This window comes from Nanorana parkeri, unplaced genomic scaffold (genome assembly GCF_000935625.1).
Source record: "Nanorana parkeri isolate BGI_ZX_2015 unplaced genomic scaffold, ASM93562v1 scaffold31, whole genome shotgun sequence".
Lineage (NCBI taxonomy): Eukaryota > Metazoa > Chordata > Amphibia > Anura > Dicroglossidae > Nanorana > Nanorana parkeri.
The window spans coordinates 1,982,907-2,003,246 of NW_017306299.1; the positions used below are offsets into that span (position 1 = coordinate 1,982,907).

General features: G+C 44.7%; 1 protein-coding gene across 1 annotated transcript in view; it reads left to right on the top strand.

The window, feature by feature from the left end:
* LOC108796583 (calpain-13-like) overlaps positions 1–20,340 on the top strand; it is an 88,274-nt gene that overhangs the window by 66,049 nt on the left and 1,885 nt on the right. The window contains exons 23-25 of the mRNA XM_018568083.1: positions 4–71; positions 2,680–2,796; positions 3,872–3,927. Coding sequence (XP_018423585.1) covers positions 4–71; positions 2,680–2,796; positions 3,872–3,927 — 241 coding nt within the window. The remainder of the gene's footprint in view (positions 1–3; positions 72–2,679; positions 2,797–3,871; positions 3,928–20,340) is intronic.

A 20,340-nucleotide genomic window follows, 5' to 3' on the forward strand; every position in this document is an offset into this window, starting at 1 on the left:
CAGGTCCATTGACGTGAACCAAACTGGATATATCGATGGATATGGGGTTAATCGATCTGTTCAAGACCTTGGTACGATTCTCTCTTTTTTTAATGTTTGTTCCCTGTGCTTATAGAATGTAGAGATACCCGAACATCTGAAAATTTAGATCAGAGGTGGCTCAGTTGAATATTAAAAAAAAAAAAATATGAAACCTCAGAAATTCTGAACCAGAAGTCCTATTAAAGTCAACTTTGAAACAGGCTTTGAAAAGTGTATACAGTATTAAAGAGTAATATTGATGGGACCAAAAACAGCCTGAGCCTCTTCCTTTAAAATGTCTACCCATTAAACTAAAGCTGGTCATACACCTATAGAGTATCTGCAGATTTTCTGTGGTCAGATGGAAAAAGTGCAACAGATTCCTCCATCTATGCTAAACTGTGCGGATGGGGTAATCTCCCACTGGGCCAAGCTTCAGTAGACATGTGCACCAGCAAAAAATGTGTTTAGTTTAGTTTCGTCTTTCGGATTCGGGTCCGGAATTGAATTTGTTTCGGGATTCGGATTCGGACGAAATTCGTTAGCGGTAGTCCGGTCGAAATTTTGTTTATTGGACGAAATTTAGTTAGCAGCAAAGTGACATTAGAATTTTTTTTTTTTTTTACAGTCTGCAGAAGATGAAAAAAAAAAAGCGTGAGGTTCCCCCCCCCAATTCATACCAGACCCTCTAGGTCTGGTAGGAATGTTAGGAGGGACCCTCCCCAAGTTAAAAAAAAAAAAAGTGCGTGGGGTTCCCCCCAAAATCGTCACGGCTCGCTCCGCTCATTTGACATTCTCAGCTGTCAAATGCTACATAGCATTCGGGAACTCCCGAATACTACTCATGAGTTTCTGAATGCTATTCAGGTCTGTGAGCCAAGGTGTGATATGAAAAGCATTATGACACCTCGGCTCACAGACCCGAATAGCATTCGGAAACTCATGAATAGTATTTTTATTGCGGCGGGTCGGCGGGGGTCCTGATTGACGCTGGAATAGTCAAAAATTTACTGGTTTTTTTTCAATTAAAGGATTTTATCAAAAGTCTGGGCTTTTTACTAACTATTTGATTTAACCCTTTAGTGAATGGGTAGGGGTACCCCAATGCAAATAAGTCCCCTTGCCCGCAGACCCCCACAACCACCGGGTCAGGGTTGTGGAGAAGAGGCCCTTGTCCCCATCGGCATGGAGACACCCTCCCAATGCCGAGGGCACGTGGCCAGGTAAGGCGCAGGGAGGGGGGGGCTCCCCCCCCTTTCCTGCGCTGCCGGGCCAGTGCTCGGATCAAGGGTCTGGTAGGACTGTTAGGAGGGACCCCACGTTTTTCCCGCCCATTTTTTGGGGCTGGGGTTCCCCCTTAAAATTCCTACCAGAAGGGTCTGGTATGGATTTTGGGGGGAACCCCACTCACTTTTAAGCTTTAGATAGAAAGGGGAACCTGGTTGCACTGGCAGTGAAGCTAAGGGTGCTCAGGGAACAGTGGAAGCAGATATAAAACTGGCCATACACCATAAAAAAATGTTTTGGAATGTTTGTTCGATTTTCTAAAAGTTAATTCAAATCGACAATCATTTTCGACCATAGTGATGCAACCTGCTGTGCCCGTCATGAGGGGCTCCTTCCATCCCGGTGCTGAGTTCCCGGGTCTGCACACCTACTGTACCCATTATGAGGGGTTCCCACCATCCGTATGCTGAGTTCCTGGGTCTGCACACCTACTGTACCCATCATGAGGGGTTCCCACCATCCGTATGCTGAGTTCCTGGGTCTGCACACCTACTGTACCCATTATGAGGGGTTCCCACCATCCGTATGCTGAGTTTGTGGGTCTGCACTCCTGCTGTGCCCATTATGAGGGGTTCCCACCATCCGTATGCTGAGTTCCTGGGTCTGTACACCTGCTGTGCCTATTCCAAAGGGGTTGCTTTGCTGAATTTTCACATTATATACTTTATAGTATGCAATCCAGAGAGCGGTAATATCCCCAATAAAACCCAATACTTTACCTACTATCATATTTGTAACTTATATGGCGTTATTGTTAAGCACTCCTCCATCTGTGAGCATGACACGGCCACTTAAATGGCAGCAAGGGGTTAATGTGAATGAGACTAGCGGTGAATTTGCAGCCTCCGCACTTCCATCCAGTCAGTATATCATCATATTCTCAGATCTCTTAGCTGGAAAATAAGGATTGATCATCACATCCAAGGAGCTGACAAACCGTATTACTTACACTTATACAAAGAAAAACGACCGCCCGATTTGATGGATTGTCCCTCTACATTGTACCAGGGTTTTAATGATATGAAATAGAATGAAATTCAGGATGTAGAGAAAGTTCAGGACAGGGCTGGTGGGAAGACATTTGGCCATTAAAGGCAAACGCCATCCAAAACTAATGTTTCATTTTGTGGTTGGTTCTGGAGGGCTGAGTCAACCCTTGGGGTGTTTCATGCTTCTGTGGCCCCCGGTAGTGAGATCTCGCAATGTTCATCTTCCAAAAAAAAGGTTATCTGGTCCACAGCACACATAAACAATGCAGTGGATGCAAAAACCCAATGCACATTGTCAGCACATTCACACTATTATACTTTTTATGTGACAGGTTCTCTTTGGACACAAACCTTACTTATGTCTTTTTACCTCTTTGTGAAGGTCTCCCGGTCACTGATGCCGTCATGAACATCATGCTTTTGAGATATGGAAACTACTCCAAAAAGTTGACTTTTGCAGACTTTGTGTCCTGCATGATCCGCCTGGAAACTGTGACAAGTAAGTTACACCAACTAGGTGATGAAGAGAGCGCTGACAGAACTGCCTAGGGAATCGGACAGGGACAGTCCCTGGATTGTCCCCTGGGGCACCTGGGTGAGGGTAAGGTCATCCTCCTTCCTGGGGAAGGTTACATAGTTAGGTCGAAAAAAGACACATGTCCATCGAGTTCAACCTATAGAGTTGAGTTGGTTGAGAGGTTGAGTAGCCCACACCGCATGTTCCTGCACTGTGCTGCAGCATCATGGGATTGGTGTACATGGCATTCCTCCAGGATCTCATCAGAAGAATAGTCACATCATCCCCTATACCCTTAGTTCTCAACTGGTGGGTCGTGACCCCATGTTCAGTGGGTCTCTGCATGCCTTCCACTTTTCTAGGTGAGAGGCTCCTCAGCCTCCCCCTAGCGCAGCACGGTCAGTTCTTCCTCCAACCACCATTCAGAATATGCTGCCCAGCTTCGAGTGTCAGCTTGAGATGGGTTTGGCTGGGGGTATGGCCACGATGGAGCTCCATCCATACGTGCATTGTTTACTGCTCCCTCATGTGTCCTGTAAAGGTGCCTGGACCAGAGTAATACACTGTACCATGCAAATACACCTACTACGAGTTCTGGTGCGGAAGGTATGTTACGTTGCCCAAATGCAACTCCCACCCACAATTCGATCGCCCACACTGGAATGCGCGGTTCCGCAATGCCGTGCAGTCCATTGCAGTGCGACTTGGGTTGCGACTTAATGGCCAAGGGCAAATGTGGGTCCTGAGGTTACACAGGTTAAGAACCACTGCCCTATACTATGAAAGTTTTTTGTTTTTTTTGGGTGGGGGGGGTTCTACCTAAAACAAAATATTACCTGTTACATTGGTTACGTTTTGGGTTGGATTTCACAATAGACACATGTAGGTACCATGTCTACTGACCACAAAGCGTCCTCTGAATGCCCGTATCAGTTTAGTACAGGGGTCTGTGCCACGAAAGTAACCGAGACAACTGCTGCAGTGCAAAGAAAGACCGATGAAAGAACAGACAAGGTCATTAACATCAGTTAAAAATCTAATTGTTTTTAATTTTCAGAGGTGTTTCAGAATCTAACTAAAGACGGAGGAGGCATCTACCTGACCGCAGAAGAGGTGACATCTTTTATTTTCTAATACAGACATCATACAATGCTTACAGAACACTGGTACAGAAGTAGTAACTCCGACACAATTTTCACTTTTATGTCTTGACACTGTGAACGGCGCTGACGATTTCCATTATTTTGCTGTACTGATCAAACATTTTTTGGGATTAAAAACATTATTAAACTTTCAATCTTTTTTTATCATACCTACTATATGGCCAAAAGTGTGTAGAAACATCTTCAAATGATTGAATTCCCAGTGAAGGGCAATTGTACAGCATACAAAGACATTAGAACAGGGTAGGCAACATCAGCACTCTGGGTGTCATGCCTCTGGCTGTCAGTGTCCTGCAGTGCCTCATGGGATTTGTAGTGTCACTGCAGATGGAGTGCTGAGGTTGCCTACCTATATATTAGACAATTCTACCCTTCCTTCCTGGTAATAACAGTTTGGGGAAGGTCATTTTCTGTTTCAGCATGCTACAGCATACAAAGACTTTTTAGACAATTGAACTCTTCCAATATTGGGGCAACAGTTTGGTGAAGGCCCTTTTCTGTTCCATTATGACTGTGCCCCTGTGTACAAAGCCAGCTCCATAAAGACATGGCGTGATGAGTTTGATGTGGAGGAATTTGAGTGTCCTGCACAGAACCTTGACCTGACCTCAACCCAACTGAACACCTTTGGGATAAATTGGAACGCCGATTGTTAGCCAGGTTTTTCTCCTCCAACATGAGATCCTGACCTCAGATCTTACCATCTTGTTTTGATTTGTATTGCAACTGTAATGTCTTCCTTATATTGTAAAGCAATGGGCAAATTCTGAATAATAATAATACTACTACAAAGAATAATATTAGTAGAGCCACAGGCACCAGGATTTACATGTCTGTGTCATCTCTGAGCCAGTTCAGACAAATATAAATTACCCAGCAAAAGTTTCTGTAACTTTTTGCCCAAACACTTTCCAAACAGCTCCAACTCTCTCAGCTTGGCTTCCCTGAACTTCCTGTCCATACAAGATCACAAGGGGCAGCACAGTCGCCAGCAGCTGTCCATTTACTAGCTTGGAAAAGGAAGGAGCAGGGGAGTCTTCGCTCTCTTGTAGAGCTTTTCAGTGCAATGGTATTTGACTCACAGCAGTTACTCGCTATTGTGTTACACTGACTTTGGGGACTATGGAGGAACCATGATTGCGATTATATTATTAATACAGGTTATACCCTGAAAGTTCTGTGTAGTTGATGGTCAAGAGGGTCAAAAATTCCAATTATAACAAATACTATTGGTGTGTCCTATAACTACCTTAAAATGAACCCTTCATAAGAAAAAATGGCTATATTTGCATAATGTCCTCATTGAAGGTTCTGCATATATATTATCTGGACAAACGTATGTGGATACCTGACTATCACACCTACTATATCGCCAACAGTGTGTAGAAACATCTTCAAATGATTGAATTCCCAGTGAAGGGCAATTGTACAGCATACAAAGACATTAGAACAGGGTAGGCAACATCAGCACTCTGGGTGTCATGCCTCTGGCTGTCAGTGTCCTGCAGTGCCTCATGGGATTTGTAGTGTCACTGCAGATGGAGTGCTGAGGTTGCCTACCTATATATTAGACAATTCTACCCTTCCTTCCTGGTAATAACAGTTTGGGGAAGGTCATTTTCTGTTCCAGCATGCTCTTCCAATATTGGTGCAATAGTTTGGTGAAGGCCCTTTTCTGTTCCATTATGACTGTGCCCCTGTGTACAAAGCCAGCTCCATAAAGACATGGCGTGATGAGTTTGATGTGGAGGAATTTGAGTGTCCTGCACCTTGACCTGACCTCAAACCAACTGAACACCTTTGGGATAAATTGGAACGCCGATTGTTAGCCAGGTTTTTCTCCTCCAACATGAGATCCTGACCTCAGATCTTACCATCTTGTTTTGATTTGTATTGCAACTGTAATGTCTTCCTTATATTGTAAAGCAATGCGCAAATTCTGAATAATAATAATACTACTACAAAGAATAATATTAGTAGAGCCACCGGCACCAGGATTTACATGTCTGTGTCATCTCTGAGCCGGTGTTCTATCGAAAAATTCCAACTTATCGAGATGTCCAACTGGCTTACTTCCGGTTTCGTTAGAACTAAGAGGTTTGGCTAGGAAGGCTGTACTGCACGAGTGCCACCCGTGGCATTTCCCTATAAACATACTACACAGCAATAAAGTAATAAAATGAACTAGGATCACACTTATCCAGCATGTTATTAATCAGAGGTGCCCCACTCAATATGGCCGCCGCTTGAGTGGGGAAACTCAGATAAATAACGTGCTGGATTAGTGTGATCCTATTTCATTTTAATACTTTATTGCTGTGGTGTATGTGTATAGGGAAATGCCACGGGTGGCGCTCGTGCAGAAGAGCCTTCTCGGCCAAATCCCTTAGTTCTAACGAAACCGGAAGTCCGGTAGTTTGAGATCGCGAGGAGTTGGAGCTTTCGATAAAACACCGGCATCTCAGTCCAGGAAGTAGATGGTAACCATGGATGATGCCTGAATAAAGATGGCTCTGTCCTGCTGTAGAGAATAGCAAATGGAGGTATTGTCAGGTGAGCACTTTGATCTCTGTGAGAGGTAATAAATACCTAGAAATGTTACACATGATTACATTTAAGTGTGTAAACCCTCCTTACCATCTTGCCTTGATTTGTATTGTGATTGTAATGTCTTCCTTATATTGTAAATCACTGCACAAACTGTAAGCGCTATGTAAATCCTGTGTAATAATAATAAATATAATATACAAGCTCATAACATAGACCATCTGGGAATCCGGGTCCTTCATAGAAATTTACTGTCAGTGATTTACAGTCTAAATCACTTTTGTTGAAAACATAAGTCAATTTGTACTACAGTAACAAGTCTCGTTGTCTCTATTTTCTAGTGTCATGGCCGCCCAATGCGAACACCATAGACAACTCGGACGACTGACCTTCATAATGAATACTTGGAATACGTTACACCTCAGCGTGCTTTATATTTTAATTTTTACATGTCTGTTTTAAAGGTTTATATTTTTCTAGCAGCTTGAGGTTAATGTACAGTTAGGAAGCACGTGTGGTTACAATGTGATACATTCAGCCCATTAACAATGGATAGGTGCAGGGCCTTAACAACTAATCATGGGGCAACATTGTGATGGGGCCCTATTGGGTGAACACTCTCTGTAGCAGCTGGCAGTGTCAATTGTGACAAATATTGTAATTCATCTGTACAGAGAGCATGTCTAAATCAAGTGCAGGGAGCAGGAGAGCTGTCAGCATAGTCAGTGCACTGCAAGGGAGCAGGAGAGCTGTCAGTGCACTACAAGGGAACAGGACAGCTGTCAGTGCACTACAAGGGAGCAGGAGAGGTGTCAGCATTATCAGTGCACTGCAAGGGAGCAGTGCTGGGGTTATAGGTCATAGGTGTAATAATAATAATGGCCATAATGATATAACGATATCATAATGATATCATAATGATATATAAGCCCTGTAAGGCAGTGCTCCCCAACCTTTTTATCGCCGCGGACCGGTCAACGTTTAATAATTTTACCGTGGCCCGCTGAGGGGGGGGGGGAGATCCACAGGCCGGTACCGGGCCGCGGCCCGGGGGTTGGGGACCACTACTGTAAGGTATTAGCTGAGAAGACATTCTGGGATTTATGACCACATTAGCCATACAGGGTTCATTTTAGTCTGTAGCAGAAGTTCAGAGAGCAATAAATCTATGCTAAGACAGTAAATGCTTCTGGGGACCTGAGATTAATAGACATCCTGGTCCTCGGGGGCGGAGACAAGACCAGTCACCCTGCACAAGGAAAGAAAGCAGCAGTGACCGGTCTTTACTACAGGAAGCTCCAAGTCTCACACTGGATTACTGCACAGATCTGGAAGAAATAAACAAAGCTCACCAAGATTCCAGAAGAATACACATGACTCTTGTATGGGGACATGATTATCCCAGAGTTCAGCTTTAACAGTTTAGTTTTTATTAACGGCCTCCCTAATGTGGTGCCCTCCTACCCCGGGTGCTATTGTTCCACCACTGGATGGATGTACACACTCCTGGGCCCTAGGTATTTTTCCTCCTCCAGAGCTCCTGGTATCCCTCAGCCTGCACTCTACACATTATTGAGCACTGACTGACTGCTAGTGGCAGGTTCTTTGCTCCCCTTCAATGGGAACTCTGGAAACCATTTTTTGGAAGCCCGTCCCTATAACACAATGTTTGCCCCAGAAGGTATCATACTGTGTAACGTGCTACAAGAGGGTTACCTTCAAACCTCACAATATGATTGTGGACTCCACACAGAGAAGTGGAAACCCAATTGTTTTCTTGGTTACATTCACTGCAAAGACCCCTATACTGATATCCCCCTATCCCCCTCACATAGCTTTCCCTACTGCTAGAGCCCCAAAACCTTTGTGGTCAGTAGACTTGGTACCTACGTTGGGAAATCCAACCCAAAGTGTATCCAGTGTAACAGGTGACATTTTGTTTTCAATAGACCCCAAAACACGCTAATTGTTTGTGACCTGAATTTGTAGATAATGTTTCAGAGGAGTCAATATGTTTAATTTAAATTCACTGTGATATGTAAAATGTTATGGATTTTATATTTGTCTATTTTTGTTTTTTGGAGAAAAAAAAAGTAAGGGCCCGACAGAAGCCAATAAAATGTTTAATAAAGCACTTCCTCTATAATGCTGTTGTGAAGTTTAAGTGGAACTGTGTGCAAAATTTTAAATACATGACATATATATATATATATATATATATGATGTAGTCTGAGCAGAGGCGTCCCTAGGGCAGTGCGGCCGCCGGGTGTCACCTGGTGGGACATCATTGTGCACGCGCATAATGATGTTGGGTGTGCTTAACTGCCGGTGGCCATCTTGGTGATGGATGCTGGTGGAGAGAGGAGGAGATGTAATCTGGCAGGATAAGGTATGCTGCCAGGTCCCCTCCTCTCTCGTGCAGCTGTTGAGCTCTCAGTCCATGACCGAGTGCCTGACTTTTCTGAGGGGGTGACACCAGAAGGACTGTCTCTCAGTCATTTCGTTGTCACCACCTCTGATGGTGTCACCCAGTGTGGGCCGCAACCCCCACACCCCCTTTGTGATGCCACTGAGCCTGACACTATTATTAACTCAGCAGAGCTCACCTTGTGACCTAGTTTTATTCCCTGTTGATCCCACCGGTAGATGTTATTTTTCCACTTCCTATAACACCCTTCGGACAGGGTAGTCTTAAAGGAGAACTATGGGGTTAGGGCTTTTCCCCATAGTTCTCCTGAGGCTCTGTTCACACCTAGGCGTATCAAATATGAGCGTTTGTCGCACGTTTTGTGACGCGTGTTTTTACCGTGATTCGCGGTAAAAAAAAAGCGCGACAAACGCGTGTTTCCGAGGGCTACTTGGCTGTATCCCAATGGAAACGCGCGACAAAAATGCCACAAAGAAGCTCATGTACCTTTTCAGGCGTAGGCCATTTTGTAGCTCGTTCAGACGGGCTGAAATACGGCAAGGTGTGAACCATACCCATAGAAAACAATGGGATTTTTATGTTTGAGAGTTTTGTAGAGCGTTCGTAGAGCGTTGAACGCGCTACAAAATGTACAGGTGTGAACCAGGCCTTAGGGTAACGGGAGGACACAAACTAGCGTCCTCCCGTCCCCCAAAGCTCAGTATACCGCGAGCTACAGCTCGCGGTATACTGAGACGCCGCAGCTGAAGCGAATCCTGACAATTATGTCTGTATCCGCCCAGCTGCGTGAGTGACAGCTGCCTCTGCCTATCTAGAGGCAGAGTCAGCTGTACCCGCCCCCTCCCCCGTCTCTTCCGCCAGTCAGCGCTGGACGATCGGAGCGGGGAGGGGGGAATCCAGCCCCTCCCCTGTCACGGGAGAGAGCTGTGACAGGATCGAGAAGTGAGCGAACGCCGGTATGCGTTCGCTCACATCCCGGTCTACTGAGCCGACCAGTGACAGTCTAATTGTCACAGGTCGGCTACAACTATGAGGTGAGTGAAAAGCACTCACCTCATAGTTCTCCTTTAAGCCTTTGAATTTCGGCTGAGTCCTAGTGCAAAACCTTCCAATAGGTGATCATGTGACCTCCAATCTTCTCCCGGTTCTGGATCCAGAACCATCCCATGGGCAGAGTAAAGTAGCATACCCGCGTCACAAAGCAGTGACATATATGCACCACCATTGCTGGAAAACCAGCTAATAGCTTCACCTTCTGTGGTCCTGAGCAGTACAGGTGCCGGAGCCATGGCTGCCTGTGTACTGACCTCCAGCCTCAAGTGATATTGGCCACCAGTCAACTCAAAACTGTTGGATTCCGTGGACCCTCTATGGCAGACAGCACCAGGGAAGAAGTTAGGGGATTTAAAATGAGATTTAAAGCCACAGCACACACTTTTATTTATATGTAACATCGGCAATGTAATAACAATTAATATTTTAATAAACTCATTTGGAAAATCTCCTATTGTGTTGTGATCGCTGCCTGGTATCTGCCTTCCAACCACTTCCTGGATTTCCTGCATGCCATTGCACTTCTCTGTAGCTCAGATGGCAGGCTCTGTGAAATGGGTGACATAGGGGTGTATATTCACAGGACACAGCGAATGTGTGTCAATGCATTCAAGGAAGTAAATGTGTTCTATTCTTCAAAAGGTACATTTGCTAGAAATAATTGAAATTCAATGTTGAAATGAATATATCATTTTACCATATGTGGCCATAGATATCTGTGTCTTTTTTGGTGGAGATTTCGCTTCACTTCTTGTTCAGTTCACACAACAGGAAATTGTCAGGCGTCCCCTCTTAAGCTATTGGCATCAGAGCAGGTGTCCTCATTGCAATCACTTCCTGTGTCATGTTGGATTTCTCATCACCTTTTGTCCCCATGGCCACCAGGACAAACAAAGAGAGTGAATCTCTACAGCGGAGACACAGATAGCAATAAAAACCTGACAGGGGGTCTAACAAAAATCCCACCATATCCAAAACTGGAAACAGGAGATATTACAAATCTAAAAATCTTATAATCTAAAAATCGAAAGCTGAAAATAGATTTTACATTTTTGCTCAAAGACCCATTTTATCTAAAACCTGCCCATTGCTACCTGTTTATCATTTTATCCTAAAACACAGTGCAGATAATTGTGGTGCTTGTCTGTAAGTCATTGTTATGTTTGGCCTTTAGATCTTCCCTAATAATCAAATATAAAATGTGATACCTTAGAAATGAAAGTGCACTACTGCCATCTAGTGGTAAATTAGCTAAAGGCAGCTTAGGTTCAGTTCCAAGACTCTGATAGCCACGGGCATGACTTCTAGAGGCAAAAGCATGATGGGATTTGTAGTTTTACTACAGCTGGAGTGCCAAGGCTGCCTACCCCTCTAGAGCAGTGGTTCTCAACCTGTGTAACCTCAGGACTCACATTTGTCCTTGGTCTTAAGTTGTGACCCAAGTCACACTGCAATGGAACGCACGGCATTGTGGTACTACGCGTTTTGGTGCGTGCCATCGAACTGTGGGTCAGAGATGCATTTGGGGTGTCATTCAAATGAATGGCAATGCAACACACCTCCAACACCAGAATGCGCAGTCTTTGTGGTAGAGTGCGTTAATCGCACTGTACTAGTGTGAACACTGACAGTCACACACACACACAGAGACACAATCCCACAGACATTCACACTCCAAAAACAATTTTGATATGTTTTTCTTTTTTTAAGATCCACCCAGTCTCAAGGCATGCAGCGACCCACTAAATACCCACCAGTTGAGAACCATGGCTCTAGAGCATAGTAAAGAATGATAGAATTGCATGATGCATCATCATATAATTACAGTTCACGATAAATAAATACATTTCTGCAGAGTCCCCACATAACAAATGATAAAATAGGACATCCTGTACTTATATCATAAGGAGAGGTGATACTGGGAATGGAGAAAAGTCATCTTATTTGCATATCAGATTACATGATTTTTCTCTTTTTCTATATTATTCACCTCCCCGTGTGACATTCAGAGAGATTCTTTTGTTGTCTTTTTTAATGAGCCACGGGGTTATTTTACTGTTAATTTATGCGTTTTCTTAGGCATCCAGGAAGTGATAAATAACTCATGAATACTTTGTTATCTGCAATCACACTTCATTATCTATTTGTTCTCTGGATTCTACACTTCCCCCATCTTTCTTTTTGTTCGCGAGAGCTACATTATATCTCAGGATGAGCTGTGAACTTCTTTGAAGGGAAACTAGTCTACTGCGTAATTAATCATGTTTAAATGTTTCTTCAAAGTGTACGCTGATATTTTATGTGTTTTTTTACAATAAAATAACATTTATTTCCTGTCATGCAACAATGTCTTCGGTACATGCTGGGATTTCTAATAAGATGGTAAAAGCCCATCACTAGATCTGCATCCTCTGACTGCTTATGCATATTGGAGATCTACCCGAGTACCACCTCTATAGGAGAGGAGTGGGGTGTGTCTCTCCTCTCAGTCATTCAGCTGTGTGTGTCTCTGAGATTCTGTGTGTGTGTGTAATCTGAGATTCTGCCATTCCAGCCTGTACCTGGAGACAGGGCCGTCTTTAATATTGATTGGACCCTGGGCAATCATTTTCTTGGGCCCCCCCCCCCCCCACACCCCCCCCGCCATGCACTTTCGCTCTCCAAAAGAGTAGATAGGAGGAGATGTCATAGGGGGACGTCACCCCGCATGGCACATCACGCAGTCGCGCTATGCAGCATACGGCAGGGGCAAAGCAACACTATGCAATGTGGATCGCATAGTAAACAGAACGGTGACACGTGTGTATCTTTTGCGGGCTCAAGGGGCAGCTGCTTTGGGCCCCACAACAGTGACTGGGCCCGGGGCAACTGCCCCTTTTGCCCTGCGTTAAAGACGGCCCTGCCTGGAGCACCACTTGCCACCTGCTGCTGGCAAACATAATTTCAGGGGGTTGGACAACACAATGTGATCACCCGGGATAAAAGAAAAAGATGGGAGCAAATGAGCGCACAGTATGGCACCAGAGATTGCAAAAGTAAAATACATATCTATTATCTATATCCAAATAACCAAAGATGATAAAATCACCGCAAAGCAGATTTTTTAAACTCCCGCCCCGTGTCTGAATCCCAATGCCATAAACCAGGGGTAGCCAAACTCCGGCCCTTCAACTGTGGTGGAACTACAAATCCCATGAGGCATTGCAAGATTCTCACAGCCACAGACATGACCCTCGGAGAGAGATGCATCATGGGATTTGTAGTTTCACCACTGGTGGAGAGGCGGAGTGTGGCTACCCTTGCCATAAACAAACACCAGATGGTGACATACTACTAAGAAAAAGTATTACAAAGGCTGTACCTAAAAAAGCATCCTACAATTCGTGATGGGCTTGGTGCAAACCCAGTTGGCCTGAGCCGCCTCAAAACCATGACCGCCACCCCCCATGCCAGTCCAATCAGTTGGGCAGGCACAATAACCATCCTGCCGCCATACATCACAAAGGGGCAAGGGATGCCCCTCCAGAACTGCCGCCACTAATTGGGCTGGGAAGGGGTGGGGCCTGGTGGTCACAGTTCTGAACACGCTTGGGTGAATAGGGTTTGCACCAAGCCCAGGCTTTTAAATACCTACAATTATGTATACATATAATCTTTCCATTGGTCATGAGGCAAATCTCTTCTTGTACATATATCTGTTAATTATAATGCAATTATTAATCCGTAACCAGGAACAATCTAGAGTTATATTGCCGATATTCGTTTTTCAGGAGTTAATTGAGGACAACCTGAGGCTCCATTCACATGTAGTGTTTGTGTTTCTCGCACGGTTTTCTGTGCTGAATCCATTTTAAAAAAATCAAGTTTGGACTATTCTGCGGGCCGTGCAGTTTCGTGCCGCAAATGTCTGAACAATGCACATTTAAAGTGCATTGTTTTTTCTGTTTAGAGCGGCTCTGAGCATCTTCGTACAGCCAGATATGCGCGGACAGCGGCCCCAGTGTGAATGCAGCCTTAGGCCTCATTCACATGAGAAAAGGCCGGCACGTACAGCTCCATGCTGCGTGCACGGTCGTATCGGGCAGCTCCCGGGAAGGACAGGTGCTGCGTGTGATTAGTACGCAGCCCTGTCCTTCTCTATGGGAGTTTGCCGCCATACGCCACCCTACGTTCACCGTACGGGTGCGGGTGTCCCGGTTCGGACGCACACAGGATCTATCCTGTCAGTGTACTAGTATGGACACCCGTACAGACGTGCAGGGCGGGTGAGCGTAGGGCAGCGTATGGCTGCGTACTCCCATACAGAAGGACAGGGCTGCGTACTAATCACACGCAGCACCTGTCCTTCCCAGGAGCTGCTTGGTACGGCCTTGCACGCAGCACAGAGCTGTAGGTGCCGGACGATTCCCGTGTGAATGAGGCCTAAGAATCTGGACTGCTGGAAACCACTTCAAATGTATATGGCTCCCCAGTTGTTTATCACATTAGTGAAAAGTATCTTTCTTTAACTGTTGCTACATAATAATCACATGTCTACATGACTCCACAGAGAGATTCTCCCAAAGTGGCCGTATCCTATGTATCACAGCTCTCCCATGTGGTAATGACTCCCTATAATCAATCAAACAAGCAGTGTCCATCCAAGGTAAACTGTGCTCTCCCATGGTAAAGAGATCACTGCAACTCCATTCCAGCCATAGCCACCGTTTACTTTGCCCCATCCTAAGCTGGGTTATTTTCTCAAAGTGCAAAGTGAAATAAATCAAAACCGGAATCAATCTGAGATGAAACTAAACTAATTCTTTGCGGGGTTACATGTCTACTGCTTTTCAGTGATATTATTATCTTTTTTTATTTGTATATAGATACAATTTAGATTCATTTTATATTATTTATTTTTATATTATTTTTGTATTCTCTGGTGCTCCTCATTTCCTCATTCCCTACCATTTCTTTCCTGTGTTGGATTCTAAATGCATGATTTTTGGACCGCCCACCTAATCAGTGTGATTATATGTAATTTTAATGGACTGATTCCTGTATGAGTGGAAGGGATACATTGAGGGGAGTTTATCAAAACTGGACCAGATAAAATTTGGAGCAGCTGTGCATGGCAACCAATCAGCTTCTCTATCTCATTTTCAAAGCTTAACTCAACAAACTGAAGAGAGAAGCTGATTTGTCACTATAGGCAACTCCTCCAGATTTTCTCTGCTTCAGTTTTGATAAATATACCTCTCATTGTGTATACAACTCTATCCCATAGTTGTGGTGTAGTGGTTAGCACTTCTGCTTTACAGCACTGGGGGTTCCTGGTTTGAATCCCAGTCATGACACTATCTGGGAGGAGTTTGCATGTTCTCCCTGTGCTTGAGGCGGGTTTCCCCCAGCACTCTAGGTTTCCTCCCACACTCCAAAGACATGCTGGAAGGTTGATTGGCGCCTGTCTAAATTGGCCGTAGTATGTGTGTGCCATCGGCTCGGCCTTTTGGCTAAGATCAAGTGTAGTATCTGTTCTTATCAGTTGCCGGTGGAAGAACGACACCACTCCTTCTCGAGGTGATTAGGATGGTGGCTTAGTATTTACCGGCGTAATTGGTGGGTGTCAGATGGGGTACAGTCCCTCCTGGTTAGATTCTGGCCCAGTGATGCTGGGCTTGTCACCGGTGGTAGGGATGGACCCCTGACGGCACTACCTTCTGATGGGAATGGCTGCGAAGCTTGGTCGAGGCTAGAGGGTTGGGAGGCGGCAGAGCCCGTGGTGTTGTGCCCCCTGGGGGTGGCGTCCCAGGGGTGCTCAGAAAGTCACTTGGGTGTGGGAGACCCACTTTGACTCACTGTGCACTTGGTCACACACCACCTTGCAATTTCTGCACAACGCCTCTTGGACAGGCCTTATGGCTAGTCCGGGGCAATTTTTTAGCACCCGGCCCCTAGGGCCTGTCAGCGTGGTGCACTGGCACTATTCCTTTATTTATTGCACCTCATGCACGATTGGCACTTTTTTATTTTTGCTTATTGACCCACAGATTGCTTAGGGTGCAATGATCTATATATAAACCACTGCATAAATTGTCAGTGCCTGTAATAAATAAACATATATGTATAGCTATGCATCCAGAAAACTGCATGTACATTAGTTCGGTGCAAATCAATCAGCTGTCGTGAGAATGCAATGTTGTTAGGTAATTTTCTCTTCTGGTTGATTCTTCAAGCCTTATGGGCAGTAGAGAAAATCGGACTATTCATAAAGAAAATAGAGTGAATCAGGAAAATACCTGATTGTGGCCACTAGATGGAGTTGAGGATCATAGGAAATGAATACAAGAGATACAATGTAACAATTCTAGAGAACACTGGAGGGAATTAGGAATTAAATGTAACTATTTCTACAACGCGGATACATTCCCTTTAGGAACCATTCACATCTGAGTGTTCTGCACGCAACAATGTTTATCAAAAGGAATCTCATTCTTGCACGTTGACATCTGAGCATCGTGTCACTTGAAGCTTGAGGCTTTACGCTAGAAAAAGACCTTTAGCTTTTTTTTTTCAGGCAGAATTGAGCATTTGTGGCCCCATACACTGCAATGGGAGCATCTGCAAAAGACGCAAGGCCTAGCCTTTGTCTAGTACACTGGCACTAAATTATTTTTTCTCACTGTATGTGCACCTTTCACTTTTTTTATGTGTTTTTTTTTTCACTCCACAGAATGGAGGGCGTGGGTCTTCGGGCCTACCCTGAAGTCTAGGGGGAGGATGTGTGACCCTTAGGTTCCTTCCTCCACTGATTTAGGGGTCTCCCTTCGCAGGAGCCCCCAACTTAGTACTCGGCGGTCGGCTTCGGTTGACCATGAGGAATGGGTCCGCCAGGTTCCGGCCAGGTGGACACGAGTGCCCTTCCCCTGTCAGGAGCCCTTTTTGTGTGTGTTTCATATGCATCTTTTTTGTTCACTTTTAGGGGTGTTTCGTAGCATGCTCCACGGGCTAAAAAAAAAAAAAGAATCTGGAAAAGACGCATAACGGGCCTAACATAGCTCTCCCCCTATTAGCTAGCTTTCCATTGGCTAAAACAAAAACACTCAAGCCAGAAAACACCTAAAAATTTGCAAAACATCATTCCTGCTGATGGAATTCATCTTGATGATCTACCTGTCGTTCCTCTTGATGGAACTTTAACCCATAGGGTCTGGACCATCAGAATTACAATGCCCTTATTACCTGATATGTAAGGGGCCTTCATAACTGCTACATCAGGGGTAAGCACCCCTGGCATCCCAGCTGTAATGTAACTGCAAATCCCATCAAGCCTTTGGGAGTCATGGCTGTGGCGGTCAGACTCTTGAAATGCATCATGGGACTTGTAGTTGCACAACATCTGCAGTGCAGAGGTTGCCCACCCCTGTGCTACTTAGACAAATACCATCTTACATGTTTAGGAAACATGACAATAACAAGCTCTACAAATGGAACCATTTTTCTTACTGCGGTTGCACAGCTTTCATCTTTGATTTACGTAAATTCCTAATAAACCTCCATCTGCAGATTCCCCACAACAAATCTCTTCCTGGTGACACTAAGGTCAGATTGTCTAATACATTTACAGCCTGAGACTTCTATTTATTTTATTTTATGTCTGAAAGGCACCCTTCTATATTAGCAGCAGTCCCGTCCTCATCTAGTCCATCATTGACAGCAACCTTCCCTGCTTGAGGATGTCAATTCTGGATGGATGGCCCCAACCAGATAGATAGATGTATGTCCCCCTTCCCCTACTGGAGCAATGACTTCACAGCCCTGATGGCAGTCCCACATACATGCATCTGAAATCCACCTAGGGTGAAACACACCTCAAACTAGAGATACCTTATACAGTATATATATATATATATCAACGTAGAAGAAAAATCGCAGTATGACCCCCAAGATGCTGGGGTTTTTTTCCTAAAACAATAAAATTAATCTTTTTCTGAGTCCTTCTCCATATGACACTCAAGCTGCAAACACCAGAAAGGAAAATTTCAACTTTTCAGTTCAAAAAGTGACATAAAGAGTTAATAATTCAGGCAAAAAAACATTTTTTTGCCCCCCCCCCCCTCCTCCATGTGACCCAAAGAGATGCCGCCAGAGGCCACTGCCTGAGCCCTATGACTAGTCACCACTGCCTAGTCCCTATGCCTCATTATAGGGACAGCCCCGGGTATGATTACATGTGGCTTGGGATAGATGATTGTGGATGCTGGAAAGACACATCCAACAACAGTCATCTATTCCAAACCGCATGCAAATGTACCATGTGTGGACAGATGCAGCCGCTGTCACCCTGTCATTAACTTCAATGGTTGCAGCGGCCGCATCTGAACAGGGACACTTGGTATTCCTGCCACAAGAATCCACAGCCTCCAGTTTTCAGGGTGATAAATAGGCATTTTAAAAGTAAGCTGGCATCTCAAAAATGTCGTAAAACAATTGGAACTTACCTGTTCTTTTTAAAGGGAAAGCTGTATTTTTCCGATACCCTGCTAGACAGTGCTGGGTGGATGGGGACTAAGAAGGCGTTTCATATAATTTCCCAAAGCCCCTGCATATAGAGCAATGTGCTGTCAATCTAAAGGTCTGTGGGCACTACTAGATGTAGCTATTCACTGGGAAAGTTATCAACTGTGCCAGCATGTAAGCAGCTACAGCAGCAGCAATGGTGACAGCACTGCAGTAATTTCATTGCAGAAGGAAGAAAGTTGTCACCCTATCAAGTGCCTATCCAATGGCTCTGACGCAGGACCAACAGGTATTTACAAAATGTTCCAGGGGGTACTTAGAATAGCAGCAAGATGGTCTTACTGGCATGGACAACCTATACCAAATATGCATCTATATAGGCTATAGTTTTAAATACACTGAAATGTGATCAGCACTTTGTTATCAGGCTGGATATCTGCTATTCCTGTGAATCCAGAATTATTTTCCTACCATGCTATATATGTCCCATATATTTACTGCTCACCCTCTCATACACGCAGATTATAATTGCCGGCTGACTCATTTTTCCTATTCAAACACATTCTTTCTATAGATAAAGACCGGCAATACACAATAATTACACATATAATGTACACACGTGCAGCTGGGCACTTCACAGTCTATTTTTTCCCACGTGTGAATCTTCCGTGAATCCGTGACAGATCTGATCAATATTTATTTTATGCATCTGCGTGTTTAATCGCCTGGACGCTGAGAATGGCGCTCTCCCTTTATAGAACATAATAAGGCGACATCATGTTAAATTGCACGTATACATTCTCTAAGCTTCTGCTGTCTTTTCAGTGTTGGTCATAGAGATCCGATGATACGAACGTTCATTTCACGTATTGTGTTCAATAAATCTGCATAATGTATAGAAGCAATCTGTGTCAGTTAAAGGAGCTCACAATCTAATGTCCTCATCAATTGGGATGGGCTCAAGTTTGGTCAATGATAGTGAGTGACCTATATGACCATTTAAGGCCAATGATGTCACCAGAATCTCGCCCCTTTGTTTGTGTGTGGCTGCAGGGTGGGAAATGCCCCGGCCACAGCTGATTGGGCATGCCTTAACCACCAGGTTTGTATTACTTCAGTTCACACCAAGCCGATTCTTACTGACCTGTGCCATACCAACACACATACTAGAACAATAAATGCTTCCAGGGAAAACCCAACACCCAAAAAAGTGTATTAAAATGTATTTCTGGGCAATATATATATATACAGGGCCACCATTAGACAACTTGGGGCCCTATTTACCCTACCTGCCAGGCCCCTGCCAGGCCCCCGCCCCCCCAACTACTCTTCCCCCCTCTTCACCTCCTGCATCCCTCTTCCTATAGTGCTCATCTTCATAACATAAGAGGGGGCTGTTCTGTAGTCCAGCAGGGAAGAACTCTGGCAGCACCAACACACTGATTGGGATTTAAGTGCAGCAGAGGCACTGTGTTGTCAGCTCACAAAGGTTAGGAGCTCACTGGATTTCTAGTAGGATCAACAGATGTTTTTTCAGTACTTGCAGAGCTTTTCATTGGCTTAGAAGATCCATCAGCACCAGACAATTGCCCTGCGCTCAGGATACCAATCCATATGCCTAGAGTGCCAAGCTGGTATCAATGATCCTTCTGGTATTTGTGTTTTAAATCATTACAAAACGAGCTGCACCACTCCTGTGACATCCCGGAGGAGCAATGACATTTGTTGCGAGTGCTGCAGGACCACGGACAGTCACTTTTCATCACATCATCGTTCCACCATGCATAGAAGGATCTTGCAAGTTTTAATATATCTAATGTAATATATCCCCCCCCC